The sequence below is a fragment of the Cyrtonyx montezumae genome, unplaced genomic scaffold, assembly GCF_038088225.1.
Source record: "Cyrtonyx montezumae isolate F1298 unplaced genomic scaffold, pur_monq_1.0 scaffold_3, whole genome shotgun sequence".
NCBI lineage: Eukaryota > Metazoa > Chordata > Aves > Galliformes > Odontophoridae > Cyrtonyx > Cyrtonyx montezumae.
This window is the reverse complement of record NW_027072034.1, coordinates 44,289,539-44,315,022: the sequence shown is the minus strand read 5'-3', so window position 1 is coordinate 44,315,022 and position 25,484 is coordinate 44,289,539. Positions and strand designations below refer to the sequence as shown.

The 25,484-nt window shown below is 42.2% G+C and overlaps 2 protein-coding genes across 3 annotated transcripts in view; one reads left to right on the top strand and one right to left on the bottom strand.

The window, feature by feature from the left end:
- Nucleotides 1-3,572: 3,572 nt before the first annotated feature.
- Nucleotides 3,573-19,910, bottom strand: ZRSR2 (zinc finger CCCH-type, RNA binding motif and serine/arginine rich 2). The gene is made up of 11 exons (XM_065741389.1): nucleotides 19,832-19,910; nucleotides 17,961-18,040; nucleotides 17,745-17,826; nucleotides 17,327-17,435; nucleotides 16,891-16,977; nucleotides 14,821-14,859; nucleotides 13,103-13,218; nucleotides 7,395-7,608; nucleotides 5,293-5,348; nucleotides 4,986-5,095; nucleotides 3,573-4,347 (listed from the first exon to the last, which is right to left on the bottom strand). Exons 1-11 carry the CDS (start codon nucleotides 19,876-19,878, stop codon nucleotides 3,866-3,868), a joined length of 1,422 nt encoding a protein of 473 aa, XP_065597461.1. The 5' UTR covers nucleotides 19,879-19,910; the 3' UTR covers nucleotides 3,573-3,865.
- A 4,320-nt stretch (nucleotides 19,911-24,230) lies between these two features.
- Nucleotides 24,231-25,484, top strand: part of CLTRN (collectrin, amino acid transport regulator) — a 422,295-nt gene continuing 421,041 nt past the window's right edge. For both annotated transcript variants that reach the window (XR_010622497.1, XM_065741410.1), the window contains exons 1-2: nucleotides 24,231-24,325; nucleotides 24,727-24,785. Coding sequence is in view for 1 of the 2 variants with exons in the window: in XM_065741410.1 (XP_065597482.1) it covers nucleotides 24,259-24,325; nucleotides 24,727-24,785 (126 nt within the window). In the remaining variant the exon portion in view is untranslated. The remainder of the gene's footprint in view (nucleotides 24,326-24,726; nucleotides 24,786-25,484) is intronic.

Here is a 25,484-nt window from a genome sequence, read left to right as displayed (position 1 = left end):
GCTGTCTTTGCCAGTTTACTGTGCTTGTGGGCTCTGTACAGCTTGCCTTCCACTCGCTCTCATCGTTTTCTGAACCGTCTATTTGTCAAAGTTACCTTTTATTTATTTATTATCTAAGTACCAGTGACAGATGCTGCGCTCAGCTGCTGCGTCAGAGCTGAGTAAAAGCATGGATGGAATAATAGGGAGTTATTTTAATTACAACAAGCTTACAGTGAAAGCAAAATCAGTGGCGCTCTTTAGAAGCGTAATTTACTTTCCTGTATCATTTAATTTTTTTGACTATCATAGACTTTCAGATTTTGTAAGAAGTGCTGATTCCGGGCAGGAAGTAAGAGCATCTCTGAGCAGGCTCTTGCATTTCTTCTGAGAGCCATTACTTTGCACACCCAAAGGATGCTGCTACTGCTACGGGTATGTAAGTACACCGAATGCGGTACTGCGTGGCTGAATCTGAGAAAGACAGACATCCTACGGAAGGACGTAAAGCTGGAAAAGTAGAACACATTTCAGACCGTCTGCTTCCATCAACGAGGGAAAGACGTTCCTCTGTGCTTGATGCCTCTTCATGCCTTGTGTTCAGCACGTGAGCAAGTCCTCCTGACACCCATGTGATAAGGGCTACTCAGCGTCACAACCGCGTTGGGAAGGGAAATTCAGAGCAGTCACCAGCACAAACTTGAAGGCACCCAAGTGCCACTGGGTATTCGTATTGCTGGTGCTTAAGGTTGTTCCTGCTCTCTCTTAGTGGCGTTCCTGTCTGCTGCAGGAAACCTGCTCTCTTGCTGTCTAGAAACATTTTGGGTAAGCATCTGGAGTTAGATGACTTTTATGAAGAAGCTGGACTTCCACATTCGAGTTCCTGCTCTGGTACCTCACTCCTTCCACAGGAGAATGGTCAGAGCAGCACGTGCTCCCCATCCTGACCTCCTCAGCCGGCTGGCCCTGCTGCTCTAACCCCTTCTTGCAGCTCTCATGTAAATAATGCTTTCATAATCAATCCAAAGCACTTTAGTGATTCTTGGAAACTCCGTAATAAAGTTTGAAAGCAACTGCTTTAAGCAGCTGTACAAAATATAAAAGCACACATAAAACTTGACCGCCATTAATTCACTTTATGTGGTCCTTCTATGTGGATTACGCAGAGCAGTACGAAGTGAGAACAAACTATTCCTTGCAAATTCAAATCCTGCGTTCTTCTGGGCTTTTCCCCTTTGGAAAAAGGAGCTCCATGTTCAGGAATTTTAGTTGCCTCGTCTCTTCAGAATCAATAGCTCACTCGGCTAATAAGGAAACAAAACCATGCATACCACACTACTTTATGAAGTAGGGAAACAACACTGTAATATAGGAAGTCTGAAAACTGGTTGAATTCCAGGTTTCATGCTAACAGAAGAGAAAAGTATGTCAGCTCTACAGCACTTGTTTTGGTGCAATAAGCAGGCGCCATGTGACACCGAATAGTTACAGTCCTACAGCGCACAGGTACAGCCAGAGAGTTCGGATCCAGGTCTCAAGAAAAAAAGCTGAAGGGTCGGCTATCAGAGTAACAGAAATAAAGTACACTTGAATTTTACATGCATCTCTGAGCAAGGATTTTTTTTTTCTTTTATTATAAGAACTATCTTTAAAAATACAGCTGCTCAGCTTCCCAGGTCCCATTACAAAACCGTGGGGACGAGGAGCCTTATAACCTGTGGAACTCTCACATGGGTCTCAGTTGGCGCATGGTTTCTAATCCTACAGAGGTCCGCTTCACTTATTTTACCACCTCACCTAGAGGATCTAACCGACCCCGTGCAGCGCGCACCTCAGCAAGCAGGAAACGCCAGTTCAGCTGCTTGAGTTCGCCACGCTCCTCCAACTAGACAAGTGAGCATCCATGACAAAATAAATAGAAACTCTGGGGAAAATCTGTCTGGTCTAGTCAGAAAAAGATACGTTATGAGAAACCGGCTGTCACAAATACCTCAAGTATAATTTAAAACGTAGTGCTGTCCGTTGAAATATGCCTTGCAGGTGAAGTTATCGTTACTTCAAAAGTTATGCCATTAAATCACAATTCCTACATCTGTTAATAACTAAAACATCTAATCAAATTAACTAAGCTACCGTTCTGCCTACGGTTATGACAATACATAGTGAAAGCTGGCTTGGAACTGAACAACAATACATAGCACTTTTGTTGTTTTAACCCCACAGCGGACAACAGTTATACATGAAAGAAGAAAAAAGTATCGTCAGCATGCTAGGTGCAATATGCGGTTAGAAAAGAAAGAATTAATTACATATGTATATATTAGAACCAGAAGCATCGTTCGTCCACTCATAACCATCCTGGGGGAAAAAAAATGCTGTGAGGAATGCTATAGCGAGTTTGGACGTGCAGATTTTTGATGGGACGTCATGCTGTATGGTTGAATTGTAACAAATATCTATTTGGGAGCATTTCATGATGACTTTAGGCTTCCAACTGAGAACTGTCCCCTGAAGGCTGGAGTCCCAAATTCTCTGGAAAGGCTGAAGAGAGGGAAGAATCTCTGCACACACAGTTCAGGGCACCCGCACCTTAGGTACCACGAACTGCTCTCCCCGTGTACATACGTAAGTGCCTAAGTTAAATACTGAAAGTTAAGCCAGGTGAAGTGCAATCCATTTAACAGCACAAATCTTTCATTTAGAAGAGAAATATTTATAAGGACTTTGCTAATTGCAAGTACTTGGCTACCATAGCTGTCACTTCAAGAAAACTTTATCCTGATAACTTCATTTTTATGTACCCTGCTCTCTGCTGTGGCTGTAGGGGAGCTAGGCAGTAGGGTGCCTTAACCTGCTTGTAATAAAAAAGGGCTTCAAATCAAGTCCTCATCTCAGGAAAAAACCAAAACAAACAAACAAACAAACAAAAAAGCAACAACAAAAAAAAAAAAACTGGAGTATTATTTCAGGTCTAAACCTTTCAGTTTCTTTAGCCACTCTGCAACATCTCTGCAGTCACCTTGAGCCTTTACAACTACATTTGCATGTTTATGACCAGATCCACACCTCTCCTACCACCCCACCATATGTCAGGGAGGAGGTTTTCAACTACAAACCATGCGACTAAGAGGTATGCAAACTATTTTCTGTCTTCACTCCAGGATTACAAGTGCATGGCCTCCCCTCTTACTTAGGGATTAAGGTACTGAATAAGTTTATTGTTGGGTTTTTTTTGTGTGTGTACTTCCTACTTGGTTTTAGTCTACTGCAATAGCCTACTGGCAATTAGCTCAGCAGCTCAGTCATGGGAGAGAAAAATCCAACACTTATGACCACAAAGCTCCTACCGGGTGACTATTGTACAGTCAAACTGTGAAGTCTTTTTAGATCCCTTTTCTCCAAGCATAAGATGATTATATTACTTTGTCTAGAAAAAAATTCCCATAAACATTCGGTAAACATAAATGGCTCTCTTTTACACAGACTTTAATTTGCAGTATGCTGTTGTGTGAATTTACAGCACACCAGCTGATCTGTACTAACTCCTTTCCTTACAGGGACAGTGAACACTTAACACACACGTAACACAGGCATAAGCATATACCAAAAAAAGCTTTACTTCTTTCTATTTTGTACTCGGTATGCATCCAAATGCTGCAGTAGTTCAGAGGGACAGAGTAGCTAGAGTACTTGACATTTACACCTTACAGAGGACTTTCAATTTTCTGAAGCTTAGCACACAGTAAACTAGGGTCCTTTATTAGGAGGAAACATTTTAATGTGCAAGAACACTTTATTTGCAACTCAAGACGTATCTGGCGCCCTATTGGAAAGGTTTCTTTGTCAGCTCTACATTTGATCAATTAGCGGTTTCTAAAATTACTTCTCACTTCGTTTTGGGAGTTTCGCTATTTCTTCCTCTGCTGCTTGATCTCTTTTTGCCCCTACTCCTGGATCGAGAGGAACTGCGGCTTCTGCTCCGACTCCGTGTTCGACTGTAACTTCTGCTGCGACTGCGGCCTCTCCTCTTTCTCCCTCTGCTGCGTGACCTCCTCCTTTCCCGGCTCCTCGACCTGCCAGAGCGGCGTCTTCTCTTGTTTTTGTGGCGATTCTTTTTCCTCTCAGATTCCCCGTTCTTCCGGTAAGAATGATCTGGGCTTGGGCTGCCCCTTCTCCTAGACCGGCTGTAATAGTCATCCCGATGGCTCGACCTGTTTCTCCTCTCAGAGTTTTTAGACAACTGATTAGTCCGCTCCGGAGAAGCGCGTATGTCTCTATTGGCCTCCCAGAACTCATTGTTGGGATTTTTGAATACGTGAAGAAAGTTGCAGTGTTTCCCTCTTGGACACTTCTGCCTTTCAAATAAGCCTGCAACAGAAGGGTTGCTTTTTTTACGAACCAGACCTGTTAAAACTTCACTATGCACTTACTGGAAAGGAATTTTCTGAACTGAATTTTGCTCCTTCAAACAGAAAAACACATATGCGAGCACTCATTTTACCCAGGATTATAATACGTACTTTTCTTGGAATTTCCTTTTTAACACGTTTAAGGTGGCTACTTATATTTTAGCTTATAACAATTTTGTAAATAATTGTATTAACCTAAACTTTCAAAGAACGTACGTACGGAGAAGTCTAATGCAATAATAACTGCTCAGAACTGTTGATGGTTAAGACAGTATTGTTGCTTTAGAAAGAGATAAACTGCTATTTTATGCGCTTCCGTCGTGTAATTGTTATCGTTTTGAAAGCTGGGATCCAAATTTTCTTTTCCAGTCCGTGGCAAATCTACCAGGATGATATGAACACTTACATCATACGGCACAAACATTCCCTTCCCTCCCTAAACCTACACAGACAAATAAGCATATTTGCCTTTATAGAAATGAATGTGAAGTGAAGCACTGGGTGAATCAAAGCATGTGCTTAACTCCCTCTTTTTCAGTTCTAAACAAACTCTTCCAATAATACACATTCTATTTCCAGAGTGTTTATGCAACTCACCACAAATAGCAGTTTTCCACCTTGTCACAGGACAGAATTCACAATGAAGCTGCCGGCCTGCGTACCATCGGCCACTGAATAGAGCAAGAGCTGCCTGACAGTCCTTTTCCCTTTAAAAAGGAAAAAAAAAGTACCCAACATAACCAAACATGCAGCACTACATCACCGTACTGTTATTTTGGAAATTATTTCCCAGTTTTAGGCTCTCATTACAGTATGAGAATAAATCCTTTTGATTACACCGCTCTCATTCATTCCCGGGCTTTGCAGTTGAGTTCTGCAGCTTGGAAAGACTGTGAATACTCACGTCTGATACTGGACATACACATTCCCTCGTAGGTGAGGCTCATAGTTGCAGCTGACCTAAGGAGATTGAAACATTATGTTAGGGCAATGGGAGGCTCGTGCTATTCAGCAACTCATGCACGCTGAATTGGCAGCTATTCTGATTTATGACAGCACATCAATGTGAACTTGCACATTGTTTTCTTCTGAACACAGTTTTAAGTACAAGCTTTAGAAAACAAAAAGGTCTTCTGCTTTAGTTTTGTACGTTTGCAGCGTTTCACTCTGACTGACATTGCAACCTCTGTTCCAGCCTACAACGCAGCTTGTACTCAGCTGTCCTGCACTGAAGTCTGGGTCAGCCCTAATCTGCAACAGCCAAATACTGCTCTGAAAACAACTAGCAGTATCACCGTGAACAAACATGGGGCTCCTTATGTAAAAGCATCTTTAGAACAATCTACCTTCACAACCTCTCTGCGAGATGAATTAGAAAAGTTGAAGCCACTCGCATTCACATTTCTGAAACACAGTTTTTCATAACAATTTAGCATTCAAAAATATACAACTTAACTTCCCCAAAGCCTGTTACTGGTTACTAAGGATTTTTAGACCAGTGGCCCCAAGATCCCAGTTTGCCAGGTCTCGAGGCCCAGCCTCTTCTGCCTTCAGGCCTCTTCACGTGTCTGCTCCAAATGAGACAGGCAGCTTCTTCCATCTCTGTACCTGACTGACCCTCAAAGAGTAACGCCCATGCGTGCTGAATGAGGCAAGGGCTTCACAGACGACAATGAGCAGTTATATAATTAAATATTACAGAATAAACGGTCACACTATCCAAGATAAAAAACAATGTCAATGGAAGAACAAGGAAGAACAATATCACGATAGGCATGTTTGTGTAGGAAAAGAGAAGAAGCATGTCTTGTCAAGATCTGCCAGATGCTGGACTAGTTTCCCAGAAAGAACAGTAAGAATAAAACCTTAGGCCACATTGGAAATGGAAGTCAGTTGAAAGAGGGATGTGCCTAACGTGAGTCTAAATGGTAGCAGAGACTCAACTCAATCACAGTTAACACCTGGCAGTCAACACCTAATTCCTAAGCATCTCTAATAAAACAAGAACACCTCTGAAAAATCAAATTAGAGTTGCACGATTGCTTCAGAAGCTAAGGAACCCTAGACTAGAAGCTCTTACCTCATTATTAGCCACAGGGACCCAAATACATGCAACTTAGCAGACAGCTGCAAGTAACACAACCAAGTAAATGATCTTAAGAATGGGAGTTTGAGAAACAAAAGGAGAAAAGGCACTGCATGCCTCCTGATGACTGCAGAAAATCACTTTTCAATGGCATGCAGAAAGGGATGCTTTGTTAAGTTCTGTCACAAGGAGATTCTGCCATCCAAGCTGCACGTATTAGTAAAGTGAGGCATCATTCATTTCGAGGTCTATATTTACAGGTCCCTCATTTTTCCTCATTAGAAATCATCATCTTGATAGGAAAAAAAAAATCAGGAAATGAGATGCAGAAACTAAGGGTGGATGACAAACATCAACACCATTTACACAGCGTCTTTACAAGATGGCCAGGTCAAATTAATTCCTGCTGCTGAAATATCTACTACCTTTTCAGTTCATTCTTATTTATTTCATCTCATCAGTTCTACAATGACACTGCTTGGGTATATACTCCAAATACATTATCATTGTACCTCTGTTGTACTCCTAAGTGGCACAGTGACAGCAAGTGGCAATAGCCCATATATCTTTACATAGCGTAATAGACTAGATCCATGGGCCCTCTGGACTTATCACAGGCTGAGCAGAGAAGGGATTGTGAGGTACGTGGACTCTTATTCTGTATGAATATCTGGCAATATAAAAGCACAAGCTTTTCTAACAACTCAGGAGAATGGGAGAAAAGATTCACCCAGAATGCTCTGCAGAAGTACTAAGAAGTTTACAGCTGTCGTGACAGATGCACAGCTGGAGTAGACGCAGTACAGTTCTCTGAAGCACGTGGAATTTACCTAGGCCATACTGCACAGAATTCTCCAAAGGCTAGTAAAACACATCTGACATGGTGTATGTTTTACAAGCTGTTACGCTCAGGTGCATACCTTGAATTGAACAACCTTCCCCACGTTCTGAAACTCAGGGAGCACGTCCTCGTAGAACTCTAGGAACTGCTGGTAGGTCTCCTCATCACTGTACTCGAGACTCGCATCGGTGTCGTAGTCATCCCTTCGACACTGCTCCATGCCAAAAGTAATGAACATCCCCCGGACAAGCAGTGTCTTACTGGACGTTGGATAGTTATGCTTGCGGGAGCACCTGGATGATTGCAGAGAAGAAAGAAAAAAAGATTTGCACTTGTGGCAGAAGATGTGCTTGCTGAAACTTTCAACGCTCGCCATTTTGAAAAAAATATTTATAAGGACTTTTACTGGTGGTGTCCTCATCACACAGGGAAGTGGAGAGAATGGTGAGGAAGCAAAAGCATGTCAAGACTTATAGTTGGATTTGACTTTTTCCACTGAAAAAGAAAAAGCTTATCATAAACAAGCTCTATCTTAAATTTGCATCTTCTTGGCAGCCATGTAAGTACTGGATCTCCCTCACTGTGCATCATCTTCAGGCTACCTCCCTAACATACTGAAATGCAGTTCTCCCCTACAAACCTTCAAGATCATGGATGGTAGCCTCCGTGTTTATTTCAGTGTGCTTTATCGTTGCTGTTTCAAACACTTCATAGACTAAGTGGGTCAGATGCTCCCCAGCACATTTCTCCTTTTCATGGCGTGATCAAAGCAACTGTCAAGACTAGGCTACTCTCATATCTAGCAGTGGCAAAGCAACAGAAAAACTATAGGGAGAGACCAGGTCTTGACTTTAGATAGTAGGGTTCCTTCTGCACTTAGTCAGAAATTGATTTACATATTCAGATTTACAATTTAGAGTTCAAAACCAACCGAACAAAAATCACAATACCAACCAAGCAAAAAAGAAAAACCAACCCAGCGAAGATGAATTTAATCTTTTTTTATTTCGAAAGCAACCTCATTTTACTGCTCTAATTGGATTACAGAACACAAAATGTCTCACCCATCCAGTATTGCCCATACACAAAATGAATATAGCACATAACAAAAACAGTGCTGAGAAAAATGAACCACAGAATCACAGAACTGTAGGGGTTGGAAGGGACCTCTAGAGATCACTGAGTCCAACCCCCTGCCAAAGCAGCTCCCTAGCCCAGGTTGCACAGGTAGGCGTCCAGGCGGGTCTGGAACGTCTCCAGAGAAGGAGACTCCACCACCTCTCTGTGCAGCTGTGCCACTGCTCCGTCACTGCACTGGGAAGGAGTTCCCATGCACATTTGTGTGGAACTTCCCATGCTTCACTTTGTGGCCATTTCCCCTTGTCCTATCACCACACACTGCAGAGAAGAGTCCAGCCTTGTCCCTTTGCCTCCTGCTCCCTAGATATTTATAGATGTGGATCAGACCCCTTCTGAGTGTTCTTTTCTCAAGGCTGAACAGACCCAGATCTCTCAGCCTTTCCTCACAAGGGAGGTTTTCCATGCCCTTTATCATCTTTGTGACCCTCCGCTGGACTCTTTCAAGGAGATCCCTGTCTTTTTTGAACCGGGGAGCCCAGAACTGGACACAGTACCCCAGGTGAGGCCTCACCAGGGCAGAGTAGAGGGAGAGGATCACCTCCCTCGACCTGCTGGCCATGCTCTTTTTAATGCATCCCAGGATACCACTGGACTTCCTGGCCACCAGGGCACACTGCTCTTGGCCAACTTGTCCATCGGGATACCCAGGTCCCTCTCCTCAGAGCTCCTTTTCAGCAGCTCATCTCCCAGTCTGTACTGGTGCATGCGGTTATTCCTCCGTAGGTGCAAGACTCTACACTTGATCTTGTTAAAACTCATCTGTTTCCTCTCTGCCCTACTCTCCAGCTTGTCCAGGTCTTGCTGAATGGCAGCACAGCCTACCAGTGTGTCAGCCATTCCTCCCAGCTTTGTATCACCAGCAAACTTGCTGAGGTCGGACTCCATCAATGACCTTGATGAGGGGAGAAAGATGTTGAACAGGACCAGACCCAGCACCAACCCCTAAGAAACACTGCTAAGTACAGGCCTCCAACTGGACTCTGCGCCACCAATCACAGCCCTCTGAGCTCTTCCAGTCAGCCAGTTCTCAACTCACCTCACTGTCTACTCATCTATTCCACACTTCCTCAGCTTTGTTATAAGGATGGTCCCAAATCCAGTATTGCTGGAAATCAGTAGTGTGTTTAAATTACTGTGATAATTAATAAAGGTCCTACCTTTTTTAAGGTATAGTGAGCTTTAAGAAGATAGTTGGCCAAAGTTCTATTTGAGAATTCAACATATATTTCAGAACAGAAAAGGAGGCATGGACTTGAAACTTCCATTGAGTTCAATTATCACACATATCCACAGTAAGCACACACATTTCTAAGATACAAGTTAGTAAAATGCCTAATCCATTTATGCTGGAGATTCATGTAGTATCAGTCTTTCCCTGCTGAGCTATTGTTGTTCCTTAACACACACAGAAATCACACACAATGATTTTTCTAGCCAGGCCTTGGATTTGAGTCAGCATCTTAAGTGGTCACAGATGAATCTGTACTCCACAAACCCACTTACATTCCTGGTGTCCTTCAGCAACATGTCTCACCTTTCCTGTGATAGATATTTGTTGTTTTTAAAGCTGGTGAACACTCAGGGAAACCTAATTGAGATGTTAAATAAAAAACAAATAAATGATCTTTCCCATCCTACTCTTGACTTCAGTGTCACAGAAACATGGAATCATAAAATTACCAAGGTTGGAAAAGACATCCAAGATCATCTAGTCCAACTATCCATTTATCACAGATATTTCCCACTAAAACATGTCCTTTAGTACCACATCTAAACATTCCTTGAACACCTCCAGGGACAGTGACTCAACCACCTCCCTAGGAAGCCCATTCCAGTAGCTGACCTCTGATCTGGAGAAAAAATTTTTCCTAATATCCAACCTGAATCTCTCCTGGTGCAACTTGAGACCATTCCCTCTCATCCTACCACTAATTATGCAGGAGAAGAGGCTGACCCTCACCTTGCCACAGTCTCCTTTCAGGTAGTTATAGAGAGCCGTATGGTCTCCCCTGAGCCTCCTCTTCTCCAGACTGAACCATCCCAGTTCCCTCAGTGGTTCACAGCTTCCCTATGCTCAGACCCCTCACAGCTTCCTTGTCCTTCTCTGGACACACTCCAGGGCCTCAGTGTCTTTCTTGTAGTGAGAGGCCCAAAACTGAAGACAATGCGTGAGGTGCACCCTCAACAGAACTGAGTATAGAGTGACAATCACCTCCCTAGTCCTGCCAGCTACACTATTTCTTATGCAAACCAGGATGCCACTGGCCTTCCTGGCTACCTTGGACACCCTGCTGGCTCAATGTTCAGCCAAAATGTCCATTTACTATAGCCTTTTTCCATCATCTCTTTGAATAGTCTAGTCAGCCACTCCCACCAAAGCTGTTCCTCATTTCTGATCATCTTGTTGTCCTTCTCCGTTCTTGCCTCATACTATGCATATACTGTGTGAAAGTATCACAGATTTAACAGTACACAAAGAAGAGAACTCTGGAAGCTACAACATGTTTTTATTTTATTTTTCAAAGATGCAGCATATGTAAACTAATCAAGATGAAAAGCAACTTCTGACATGCCAGACCTTCACTAAAAGCAGAAATCAAACATATTCTGTCCAAATATATCTGTGCACCTGCCAGAGCTAAGGTAAAGGTCACTTTAACCAACAGAACCTGAATGTATCATCAATAACATGCTATAACAGTTAGCGCTTCAATTCCAGGCAGGCAACAGTTTTGTCTAGTTCCATCTTGAATAACAGAAACCCATCCAAATACATAAATGTATCATAAAATCACAGAATGGCTTGGATTGGAAAAGACCTCAAGGATCATCAAATTTCAAACCCCTTGCCACAGGCAGGGTTCCCAACTGCTAGATCAAGTACTAGCTCAGGCTGCCCAGGGCCCCAACCAAATTGGCAGGGATGAAGCATCCACAACCTCTCTGGGCAACATATTCCAGCACCTCACCAGTCTCTCAGCGTAAAACTTCCTGCTGATATCTAATGTAAATCTCTCCTTTAGTTTAAAACCATTCCTCCTTGTCTTATCACACCTACACATGTAAAAAGTTTATTTCCTTCCTGTTTATAATCTGTCCTTAAACACTGAATGGCCATAGTGAAGTCTCCCACAGCCTTCTTCAGACTGAAGTCCAGCTCCTTCAGCCTGCCCTCACAGGAGAGGCTCTTCAGCCTTCTGGTCATCTTCATGGCCCTCCTCTGGACTCTCTCCAAAAAGCTCCACATCCTTTATGCGATGGGGGTCCCAGACCTGAATGCAGTACTACAGAAAGGGACTCACAAGAGCAGAGCAGAGGGGAACAATCACCTTCCTCTACCTCCCTGCTGACCACCCCTCTTCTGGTACAGCCCAGGGTACCATTGCCCTTCTGGGCTGCAAGTGCACACTATCAGCTCATAGTAAGTTTTTCATCTACCAGACCTCTATGTCCTTCTCTGCAGGGCTACTCTCAAAGAGTTCTTCTCCCAGTCTGTATACATACCTGGGATTACTCACGTGCAAAACCTTGCTCTTTGCTTTGTTGAACCCACTAGGTTCACATGGTCCCACCTTTCAGCATCAACTGTACTGCTCAGCTCGGTGCCATCAGCAATGTTGCTGAGGGTGCAGTCGATCCCACCGTAGATGTAATTGATAAAAATGTTACACGATACCAGCCCCAAGACCTGAGGGACACCATTTGTCACCAACCTCCACCTGGACATAGAGCCACTGACCATGTCTGCAGCCTTCCAACCAATTATTTATCCACCAAATAGTCCACCTTTCAAATCCATATCTTTCCTCTTCAGAGATAAAGATGAAGGACTACGTCAAAGGTCTTGCACAAGTTATGTGCTTGTGCTCTGCTGCTTCCTAAAGTGACAGTGTTCTCTGTCTCTGTCACTTAGCAGTACACCCCACACCCATAGCAGCTCTAGTTTAAAGCCCTGGTGATGAGCCCAGCCAGACTGTTACGTTGTGGAACCCATAGCTTCCAGAGTGACACCACCCATGCAGCTAGTCTTTCAACTAATTTGTTCTTCTCCCAGGCCCCAGTCTCCAACTGGCAGGATTGAGGAGAACACTACCTGCACTCCTGATCCTTTCCAAATTTTTCCAAGGTCTGTCTGCCTGAGCTACCACAGTCATCAGTCTCCCTCATACTGCTAAATACCAGTGACTTCCTCCTGTAGCCTGGTCAGCTGCTCAAAGAGATCATCAAGTTGGGCACACCTGCACACACAAACTGTCCGCACAACCCTCTTCTGATGCAATGTGCCCTGTTTGTCCATCCTGTCTGCTGCACTCCTGGGTTGCTGTGCTCACCAGAGGCTGCTTTTGTATCCATGGGGAGGTGACCCCACTGCTCCCAGCCCTGCCCCTTCCACATCAGAAAGTTGCTGCCACAAGGAGAGCTAATGGTCTCTGGCAGCTGCTCTCTGACAGGGGCCCTCACCTACCTGCTGAGGCAATCCCCTGCTTTGGCATGGAATGCATTCACAGCAGAGACAATCACCTCACAGGAAAGTCATCCTTTATAAAGCAAGATCAAGATTTCTTCAGTTTGCACACAATCTAGTGAAGCTGCCTGCCCCTCACCTCTCAAAAAAGATTACTGTGCTGGTAATATTCAATTGATTACCTGTCTCCAAATCGGCAGGAACCTGTTTTGATATAGAAAGGGCAATTTGCTCTATCCTTCTCTGTTCCTATGTTCTCTGGGGGCTCTGGGTTATGCCAGGTCACACCATTCTCCAGCTGTGGAAAAAAAAATAATTAGAACAAGATTATGAAATCTTTTCTTCTGTTAAACAAAGTTTATTAAGATTTTATAACGCAAAGAACTGTAGTAATAATCTGCTCCTCAGTCAACAATTCCAACTGTGATCCACAAGAATAATGGTTATTTTGACAGGTTCTTTGCATTCAGCTAAGCCTGTTTGCTGCTTCACTCCAGTATACACTGAGCAGCGCTTTTTACATCTGGCAGATAAAAATACAGGATTACTTACTTGCCTATCTTTGTAACAGCTCAAAGCTCAGAAATGTTATCACTGTCACCTTTTATGCCGTTAGGAAAGGCTAAAATAAAAACAACCTGTCACAGGCCAGAATTAAAAACAATTAAATTCACAGCACTGGAACAAAAAGCCTCCATACTGCTCATTTCAGGCAATCAAATTAAGATTTCTAGAATTCAGATTGGGATAATCAATTTGCAAGCATGGGCTGACTATCAATAAAACATGTTTTAAGAAATGGATATTTGTTTTCTTAGCCAAAAGATTTGAGAAGCCATCTAGCCAAAAAATTGTCATTTTACATCAAGTGAAAACTGTTCATTTACAAGCAGGACTGGACCCCACCACCAGTTCAACTTGTGACGCTCATCTGTAATTTCTTCTCAACAAAACAGCACCATCACTTCAACAACACAGAAGTAACAGAAGTCTGAACTGATATCATGCAAAGGCTCTAATACACATTTCTGACTAGTCCCTTGCAGAAACAGCTGTTAACACATCTTCAGTGCTGGGCAGAAAATAGCTCAGAGCATTCTACTCATATTCCAAAATAAAGAGTCAGATCGCCTACCCGAAGAGCCACTTAAATGTGATTCTGAACTGAGGACTACTTCAAAGCAGCCAGTGGCAATCCATGTTCAATGGGTAACTAGGTTAAAACTTTAATTTCAGACTTATGCTGAATTTTAAGCAGAACATGATTATTCATAAGTACTGAATTCTATATCCCTATATGCAGGGATAAAAAGTCACGTTACTTTCTAAGGAAATAGGAAAGACCAAATTCATACTCTCTAAGATTGAATTTCCCTTACTACACACAGTCAGATTGAGATGCACGCCATTCCAGGCACCCCAGCTGTCAGCTTCTCCCCAGACTGGTTTTTCCCCTTCAGGATCTGTGCTTTCCTATGCTGCTGAATGGTTTATTTAGAGTCAGCCATCTGTTTAAAAACCAAGTTTGTCTTCCAACACGGAAGGACTGACAGCTTTGTTTGGAATTTTAATTCATAAGTACACTGTCACAACTGTTACAAGTTTTTGATGTTGCTGTTTTTAAAAATAGAGCACACATCAGTATTTCCACATTCATCTTTGACATACATCCCCTGAACAGGGACGAGCATGCACAACTGCACTGCCATCAACCAGTCAGAAATACGCTTCATTCTATTCCATCCAGTAAATAGTTGTTTACAGCTTGTGCAAACCAGTACATATTAAATTTATTACAGCCATTAAGTTCTTGAGAGCAGATGGACAACATGCCACGAGGAGAACACGGGAAAGCAATTAAATTATTTTTCAGTTCTTTTTTGCAGCAGACAGAGCATACCTGGCTTTCAGCTTGATCCAGCATCTTCTGCACAGCCGCCTATAAATGGTGCAAACACAGGACTAGTGAAAACCCCAAGGACACGCAAAACATCTGTTTTCTTTAGTTAAGAACCTCATTTACAATACCCCCTGATTATGCACAGTGCATGTTTGACGGGGCTTGCTTGAAAACCATAAGTTTTATTTTTGCTTTGTAGGATTTTGCACGCTACAGTGCTGTTAAACAATACATCATACTAAACTTTCATGTAGATGATTTCCTACTCAAAATACTAAACAACTTCAGAATTCTCATTTTCTTTACTGAAGCTATAACTGAACTACTGAACATCTGAATTCATCTTTTCATCTAGGACTTAGTTCAGTTACAGTTGAATTCATAATCATTTAGTTGCACTGTGCTTTCCGACTTAGGATTTTCTATGTAACACAGAAAAGCATGCTGTTTAGTAAGCCCCTGTTAAACCCAACTCTGTAACTATTAAGTGTTAAATTCAGAAACCCACTATGCTTTGCTGTACCTAGTCTTTATTTTAAATAGAGTAAAACAACGAGAATATTCTTTTCCTCTAGCTGGGCTAAGCAAAGCAACAGCCATGTTCCAAGACAAACATGAAATTAGCTCTCACAAATTATACCAAAGACATTTAGACATAACCAATACATGAAAAATACACCGGTCTTGTTCTAATTTGGAAGATAAAAAAGAGGAACGGAAAGTTAGAAAAAAATGTAATTCAACATGAGGAAAACAAACTAACAAACCCAGAGACTATTTTCCCATCCTAAGGAGCAAAACAAACAAACAAAACCCATCTTTTCAATCTCTCAGTAAGTCAAAATTTGAACAAACTCCTATCTGAAGAGACAGGCCAAATCAATTCACTAATGCATTTTGACAGTGGAAATTATCTCCACTCTTGCTCAACGTTCAGTTTCCCTCTGGGCGATTGTCAGTGCCCTCTTTGAGCCAAAATAACTCACTAGACCAGTAAAATAGTAATCCAGAAAGAAAAGAAATTATAAAAAAAGTAATAATAATTAAAAAAAAAAGGTTTCCAACTAGTTCAGGAAACTTACACCAATAAAGTCGTAGGCACAATAAAAGGGAAGGAACAAAACCTTGCTGTTACCATGACAAAGTTTTAAGAGAACTATATCTCAACCTTCAATAAAGGATGAGACCATCATTTTCTCTCCCTGCTCTGCAAGGAAAGGACACGTAACACAAGAGAGAGACAGAGGGGAAATACAACGCTCTTCTTTTTCCTACAACATGGATACGTTATGTAACCAGTGAAACAATCAACTATTAAATGCAGGAGACAATACCACTTCTTCATGTCTATTCCCCAACTGCGGTTACCAGACACAGCATCAAGACAGTAGTGCTGAACTTGAATCTTTTCCTAACGTGGAGAAGCTGATATGCCACAGTTGCAATCACCCTTTACTGGCGATAGGCCAGTCCTCATTTTTTATTTCTCTACAAGGCAACTTACATCCAGGTTATTCAACTTCTGAAACTTGAAAGAGAATGAATACTTAAAAGAAACGTTATAAATTACTAGCATGTTCAGCATAACTTTTTTGTCCATTCAAGGAACTCTGAAAAAAAAGATACGTCTTGTTGGATGAGTCAGGTAAAGAAGAGTTGTAATAGATCTTTGGATTAAGGACTCTGTTAAGGAACAGCAGCATTATAACTATATCCTCACTGGGAATTTTCTTCACCACTATGTTCAACTGGGACATTAAATAAGGACTATCTTCACTGTGAAATGTCCTCTGGCAAGTACCAGAAAGTGCATTCACCGCATGCCTCCTATTTACCTGATGTAAAAAAGTACACAAGGGATGCATTAGAATCATTTATCCTTCTAGGTAAATGGAGTTACTACATCCTCTTCAACAGTGAAGTATAATTTGAGCAACTCAGAACGGAGAGAAGTAATAGGTTTATGCACTTATAATTAGAATAAAATCCCTTTTCAACATGCATAGACTGGTGAATCAGATAATGTGAGAGGATATGTAGTATGTTTATCCTCCCACTGCCAGGAATCACCTCTCTTTCTCTCTTCTCCTGCTGCTTCTGCTGTGCCACTTCTCTCTCTTTTCTTTGCTGCTCTTCCCATTCTTCTTTGATCTTTCTCTTTATGATAAAAAAAATTAAACAGTTTTTAAGGAAGCAAATAAATACTTCACAATCACTAAAATAAAATTCAAAACTATCATGCTGTATTTTAACTCCTTGACCATTATCATTCAACCATAAGACACTATATCCCTTAATGAAAAACGATTATATGAGTGTTTCAGTATCTTTTTAATTTTACTCTTCTAGAATGAAATAAAGAAGTAAATAAAGAAGAAATAAAGAGTACATTTTTTAGGCATCAACAAAAGTTGGTACATTACAGCACCAGATTTATTATTACCAGATTTATCATTACTAGTACCTTATTACCAGACACAATCATGACACTAAGTTTACATATCACCTCTTCTTCCTCTTGACGTTTTCTTGCAGCCTCTTCTTTTTCTTTCTTAAGCCTGAACTCTTCTTGAGCCTTTTCTTCTCTCAGCAACCACTGCTCATGCAGTTTTTGTCTACCAATGAAACCAGATACCTCTCAGACAAATCTTAATGAAACCAGATACCTCTCAGACAAATCTTAATGACTGTCCACAACAGATGCAGTCATTGTGCATACAACTGAAATCTGCTATTTCAGCATTATCTTACAGTTTATCTAATATTCTATAAAACAGAAAATTCTTTGGGGATCATTCACACTGTAGAAAACTCATGTGAAATGTGGAATATAGATTGAGGATTCTGTATCACACAGAGAAAATACTAATACTTTTCAAAGCATCAACACATATTTGACGTATGCTAGTTTCTAGCTTTTTCACCTTTCTGCCTCAAGCTTTTTTTCCTCTTCTTCATCTTCCTCCTCTTCTTCCTCAGACACTGATTCATCTTTTTCTGCAGCTTCTGAGAAAAACCAAAGAAAAAAATACATCCAAGTAAGCGGATCTTACAGTCACCAAATGTTTGCAAATTTATATCCTTTACTATTAAAAAAACACTACTAGTTCCACTGGAAATACAAAATTCTTTGCACTTACCTGAGTCCCTCAGTTTGGCGAGTGCCTGCCGCTTTTTTTTCCGCTTTTCTTTCTTCAGAATGGCTCTGTATTTCTGATGGCTGAAGATGAGAAATTATGCATGCTACCACAGGCTAACAAAGAACTTTTAGTGTCATATATGTGCTCAATTACATCATCAGCATTTTAAAACCCCACATCACAAAATAAACTCATTTTTATATTAAACATAACTCCATAGAAATATCTGACATGGCAAAAAATACTGCAACTATGCTCTTAGAGCTGCACATTGCCAGCAATAATGACAGCACGTGGACCCAACACAGGATCTTCTTGTTGAGCTCTGCAGCACTCATTATTATCAGCTCCATGAAAGCTCCCCTGGATACTGAACCTTGGCCGCCAGATAAGATCTGGCAGAAAAAAAATAGGCACATCCGACTTTGCAGTTCTGGTGTGCCTTCCAGTAAATGTCAGTTTTTTGCTCTTTTTGCATGGTATGAAATTCCAGATTTTTGCCCTTCTACCTGCATATTCTCTACAAACAGCAGTTTTAATGCAGAGATACCACAAGCACACACAACAGCTGCTAGAAATCATATAATCATAGAATGGTTTGGGTTGGAAAGGACCTTTAAGATCATGTAGTTCCAACCCCCTGCTATAGGCTGGGACGCCTCCCTCTAAACCAGGTTCCCCAAAGCCCTGTCCAGCCCGGCCAAGTTCCATACAGCCTGACCATATAATTCTCAGACTCTCTTTTCCACTACAGGATCTTGGCCACACTCATACATAGCCTGTCAGTTTGCCTAACAGCTTTGTGTGGCTGCCAAGAAGCAGCACCTTGTTTTCATTGTGCTAAATACCACTTCATGTATCTAAAAATCTTCTCATAACATCCCCTCTCTGTCCCTTTTCTTTCTATCTTCTTTCTAGTCAGCTGACAATGGAAGAATGGGAGGGATGATCTTCAACTCTTCCCACTGCCACGCCAAATACTGACAGGAGACCAAAAGCCTGATATTTCAGACCATGTCATTAAAAAAAATAATCTAGGTATGTAACTCAGAACCAAAGACTCACCCTTCTGCTCATGGTTACTTGTAACTTCACCACCTGCACAGCATTGCATGCCACTCATAGTAGTGTAGTGGTTATCCAGGAAGCTGAGTGCTTGATGGATGCCTCACTACATGCTCAGCCTTCTGCCTTGGCTCCACATGCCCAGTATCTCCCATAATGCCTACCACCAGGAAGTATCTCATCCTCTTAAACTGATGCCTACGACTGATAAATAAACACATCTCCTGCCCAGCTCTCAGGCTTTCTCAGCTGCTGTTGCTGCGCCAACATTACAAGAAAGAGCAGCTCCACGCTGCTAATGCACAGCTGCACCGAAGTTTGCGAGCTCACCGCTAAGCACCAGAAGAAGCCACTCAGCCTAAGCAGTACTGCCAGGCGAGGCCAACCCAGCACATACCAAGCTCAGGCGCTTGCCATGCCACCGAGCTTCCCTTCCCCGGCGAACGGGAGGGCGGCGTATGGACAGCAGCCCAATCACCACCTGCCGCCACACACTCCCGGTTCTGGCCCCGACACCGACCCCAGCCCCACCCCCACCCAGTGGCGCCCCCTCCCCCGCCCCCCTCACGGGCCGCGCCGCCGGTTCACCCGCAGCGCGCGGCGACAGCGGCGGCGGGGCAGCCATGGCGGCACGTAGCTGCGCCACTCCCAGGCCCGGCCGCGAGGCGGCCTCGACACGGCCTACCGCGCAGCCGGGCGGCCTCAGCTAGAATTGGGCCTCGGCCCTCCATAGGCATCCCCGGGCTCTTCCCCTTCCTCCTGGAGGCGATGGGGAGGCCCGGCGCGGGCCTCAACCCCGTCCTCACCTCGGTTTCCCCAGAGGGGACTCGGGCAGCAACATGGGCGCCGCCATCTTGCGTTACCGACGGGATATCACGTGACCCCGCGGCGGAAGGGCGCAAAATCCGTTCCGGTACCCGAGCGGCGCGGTAGTGGCGCTTGAGCGCGGCGAACATGGATAGCGATGAACGTACCTAGCGCCGCTGATACATTCCTGCTCTTAGTCCTGAGCCACCTGATCCATTCTTGTGTGCAAACACAAAATCACGGACTATCCTGAGAATATCCCTGCAGGATTGTCCAGTCCAACTCCCGGCCCCAGACAGGACCACCCAGAAAGCGGACCGCGGGTCTGAAAGCGTTGTCCAGGTGCTCCTGGAACGCCGGCAGCTCGGGGCCGTGCCCGGTGCCCTGTTATAGGGCCCAGCCATACGTTGGTGAAGAACCTTATCCTGATACCCAGCTTGACTCAGTCCATGTCTCACCTTCAGCTGGTCTGGCTCTTGTATTTGGAGAGCTGTTTTCCAGCAGCCTCTCTGCTCCTGAGCCTGGATAGCAATTATAATGCAGACAGTCACAGATAAGGTGGGCCAAAACATTCAGGTTATCGGTAATCAGGTCTTTGGTGGCAAACATTGCAGCATTCAGAGGCAACAAATTTTATTTGCTCATGCTCTGCGTAACCATTAATAATGTATATTGAAGATTAATACTTAAATTATTGTTGTAGACCACAATACAGGAGGTTTCTTTGTATGTCCTACATCCTATATGGCATAGACAATAATTGCATAGACAAAAATTTACCTGCTTTGGCAAGGGGGGGTTGGACTCCATGATCTCTAGAGGTCCCTTCCAACCCCAACGATTCTGTGATTCTGTGCCAATCCATGCTGCTGACGGTGAAGCATACCAGTGCAGACTAATTGTGCTCTTCATTAACAGCAAAACGAGTATCTTATTATTTATTCTGAAGCACAAAGCAATTGTGACTGTTGTAGTCAGCAGCTTTGTTTGCCTGTTGATCAAGAAATATTCAGACCATGACCTTTCTAGTGGGTACTTCACCATGTTTCAGACTGTAGATTGCCTTTTAAAATGGAGTTGACAATGCTATTACTTTTACTGTTTACTTCTGCAGAATCTACATGTAAAACAACACATAATTTGCAGCTTTAGATACAGAAGATGGCAGTATTGTGCATTTTAGAACTGATGAAGCATATACATCCATGAACATCTTGAAAAAACACAAATATTTCAAAAAATCACATTTTGTTTAGGATTCCTATAGATGCTCATCTCACCAGCTTCTGAAATCTTCAGCAGATGCACAGCATTGCAGTCAAAGAACTGCAAAGCTCTTGTACAACCAGACCTACATTTCTCTAGGTAGATTTCCATGAGTGACTAATGCTGACAGTAGCACATTGACTCTTTCCTCGTAAGAGTTGAACACAACTATTTAAGACTAAAGATTAACTTCCTCAGAGTTTAAAACTGTTAATTTGTCAAATTTGAAAACTGAGGCTAAGTTTGGCCATAGCTGTTAATTAACTTATATGATGGCTATCAATATTTTACCTTCCTGGGACTTTTCCATTTTGAAGACATTGAAAGAAGCAGAAAAGTATATTGCTAATCAGGTTGAGAGGACGGAGGGTTTTGTTTTACCAAGTCAGATAGTCCTTGAAGTTTCAGTCCTTTCTTCATTTGTTTAGGAGCCCAAATTACAGTACACTGTTAAGTATACACATACAGACTACACATGAACTTCTGGAGGTCACAAGCATTGAAAAAAAAGAAAAGAATACTGCTATTTTCATCCAGGCAGGCAAATTTGCTGAGTACAAGAAGAGAAATAGTTCTTTGCAGTAGTTCAGTGATACTTCTAAATTGATGATTGTGCATAAGATTCTAGGAGTAATTGCTTTAAGCTGTGCCAGGTGAGGATTAGGTTGGATATTAGGAAAAAAAGTTTCTCAGGAAGAACAGTGAGGCAGTGGCACAGGCTGCACAGAAAGGTGGTGGAGTCACTATCCTTGGAAGTGTTCAAGAACTGTGTGGATGTAGCACTGAGGGATATGGTCTGTGGGAATGGGGTGATGGGTTGGTGGCTGGACGAGATGATCTTAGTGAACTTTTCCAGCCTTAATGATTCTATGATTCTCCATGGCTGTTGCCTGTGGCTCACTAATAGATTGGAAAAGCAAAGTTATTTTTAAAAGAGAAGCTACTGAAAGTCAGGAACTTCAAAATAGTGAGTTGAAAACATACTCTGTAGCATGTAGACTGTCATTTGTTGAAGCAAACTGGTGTCTTACTGATCAACCAATCGCAAACAAATTCAGGCATGCTCAAGTAGTGCTACATGTGGATGAAAAGAGGCTGGGCAGAAAGTTATGCGTACATGTAGGATTGTAAGTGAAAACAAGAGCATTAACTCTTTAATTCTCAATGCACTATATGATGTTATGATGTGGAATACCAATACCAAAAGTCATAAAACCATGACAAGTGGCAAAACGTATGTCTTCTATATTGTGCTAATATACTCTATTTGTAATCTGAAAAGTTACAGTGCTTTTTATGGCAGTGTTAAATGGGCAGGCAGTTGGGTGCCTCTGGCACACATCCAGGTTGCTACTCACTTATCAATTGCTGAATGATATCCCCGTGAGCTCTGAGCTGGGGTGTTTATCACATTGCTCCTATCCCTGATTCCCCCCTGACCACCTGGAAAATCATCCATCTTGCTACATGCCAGCGTTACAAATCAGTGAAATCCACCATCCTGGAAGTCAGTGGCCATGGCCAAGGAATCCAGACGTATGCTCTAAGGCTGTTCCTGCTGAGTGCTTTGTGCCCACTATGTACTTTGACACTGGCTCCATGTGTTTATAAGGACTGATTTCCAGTGGGGAGAGGTGATGACGAGTCCCTACTGCAATCATTTTCATTTGCTCGTGGGAAAACAGTACTTTGCTTTTCCTCTGTTTTCCCATGTACCATGTTCCCCAGAGGTACAATGGAGTTCAAACGCTCTTTATTGAAGCAATGAATTTAGCATGGGAATGATAATGCTCGCTGTGTTTTTAGCTTACAAATTCCACAGAAAACTGATAGTCTTTCCCACATCATCTGTATGTTTTTTAGCGGTCTCCATTAGGTGCATGCTAATTTGAGCCATCATTAAAAATGAGTACGTCACTTTTTTGTTTTCATAGACATTGATTGCACATCTAAGCAGATAACAAATCCAATAGTTTTGTACTCCGAGCTGGTTGTCTAGAGTGAGTAAACAGCCAGCCAGGAATCACTTTGATTTAATGACTTTTAAAAATGGGGTATCAGTACCTTTAACAATGACTTCTAAAAATAAGATTAAATTAGTGAAACAGTAAATTCTCAATTACCTGAAAGTCCAAGTACCTTGTGTAGTAAATACTCATTATTGTTTTCCATAAATTCAGTCACACTGTTACATAAAATGTTCTCACCAGTAGTGATTCTTGTGAAGGTCTTTGGGTTTGCAGTCTCAAGACACACTTCTCAGTGCTAAAGGGCTGACTGAAAGTAATTTTGAAGAAGTCTTCAATTTAGGAACTAGCCATTAATCAGAATGGCTACAAGGGGGAAATAAAACAGCAGAGTGGAATTAAATAATCCTGACCTGCTGTCTGAATAGGAAAGGCCGTTCAAGTATTTGTGAGACATTTCAGTTGCTGAATTCCTTCTTAGCTGCACATATTCTTTGTCTTTGAAAATGTATGGTTAAAAATGTAATATACATCATGAGTATATTGCCATGCGTATGTGAATGTACATATACACAGCATACTGAATAAACAAAACTAGAATATGTCTTTATGAACTATGCATACCTGCTTCCCTATGCAGTCCTTCTGTTTCCCACTCTCATATTCCAGTTGTTACTGTTGCGATCTTCCAACAGGAAGAAAGCAATTCTCTGTATATATAACTGATTTTTAGCTCAAAGCAATGTCTCAGAAGCTGATTTTGTTAGCACAACATGGGGGCAACTGAATCACATGTGCTGTGGGTAGCGTGTGCTGTCTGCTACCAGAGCTGCAGGCTGGTCTGGTGTTGGGTGGCTGAGATGTTCAGGGTGCATGTGCCTGGGGAGAAAATAGGAACATAACACTGTGTAATGCTTTGCATTATTCCAAAATGGGAGAAGGAGAGTTAAAAACCTATTACAGCCTTTTTTGTTTTGTTTTGTTTTTTACTACAGAAGAAGGTAGTAAGTAATGAACAGAAGACGTTTGTTTCTAGTGCCTGTTTATCTAAAATAACAGGGGTTAATAATTAAACCTTTTGCTTGGTTGCTTACTTGGGCTGCTGATGCTTTAATCCTGGGTCACAGAAAGTTTAAGAGTGCTTTACACTGGAGACTTACTTCTTTTAGCCTCAACTTTTCCACACTGGAAGGATGTTAGGAGTTTTGCTGCTTGCTTTCTCTGTAGTTTCTGTTGCTTCTGCTGAGCTCTGCAAGCCAGGTGAGTTTTGGAGCTGATGATTCCACCCCCCCCCCCCCCCCCCCCCCCGAGGGAAATTTAGCTATGAGTGTATCCCTGCATAGCAGTCAGTTTCTCATGTTTTTATTCTGTCTGGTTGCCTCAAGTTTGAATATGGCAACTCTGAGCATTCACTTCTCTGAGTTGGCAAATTAAGTGCAGATGTTGATCTTACCTATTCTAATGAGGTCATGGTAAACCTGACTGAAAATCTGTAGGGCTGCTGCATTTTTTCATGCCTGTAGCTCTGGTTATCCTAACCAGTTAACCTGCTAGGGCAGCTTTAGAAGCTGTGGTTAGTAAAAAAAATTAGAGAAGTAAATAATCTAAAATCCTATCTTGTCTGACTATAAATATGTTTACCTTTTTTCTCTTTGTGTCAGATGCACAGAATGCTTTCAAAGTACGGCTTAGCATCAAAACAGCTTTGGGAGATAATGCAGTAAGTAAAGTATCTTGGACATTTTATTCCTAACTAAATATCTGTCAAAATAGAACTAATATACACTGTACATTTTCTGAAGGCAGCACAAGCCATTTGTTCTGAAGTATTAATTGTAATAGCTTCTCAAGTCATGACATTTGACTAGCCCGCTCCTTAAAATGACATCCTTTATTGGAGTGTAAAGCTTGTCTTTTCTTAAGAAAAGATAATTTTTCATCTAAGTCCTTTTTTTATGCCCACACTCCTGGAAAAACAGTAGAGATGCTGCACTTCGTGCATGAGAGACACTGCATAAATCGAGGTCTGTATTTTGGGAAAACCATTTCTGCTTGAGAGTTCTAGTTGTAATGTCAAGTGTGCCTGAGAAGATAAGCTGGAAAAGATTATTAGGTCTTTATGAAATGGGATTTTATGTCAGGCTGTCAGGCAAGCATGATCTGTAGCGATCATTCAAGCATATCTGATCAATTCCCTACTAATGTAGGTTTTGGATAGTGCCCTTTCTTTGCCTGTGGTGCACAGGTTAGTCTCACAAAGAATGAATTGCTTTGTCTTAATTGGAGTCCTTTCATGTAATGTAGAAGTGCTAGGATGAGTAATAGGGGGCTGTAATACACAAGAGTTTTGGAAATTAGGTGGCCAAATGGTTCTTCGTGTTCTAAAGTGCTATGACATACAGAAGAACATGGTATTTCA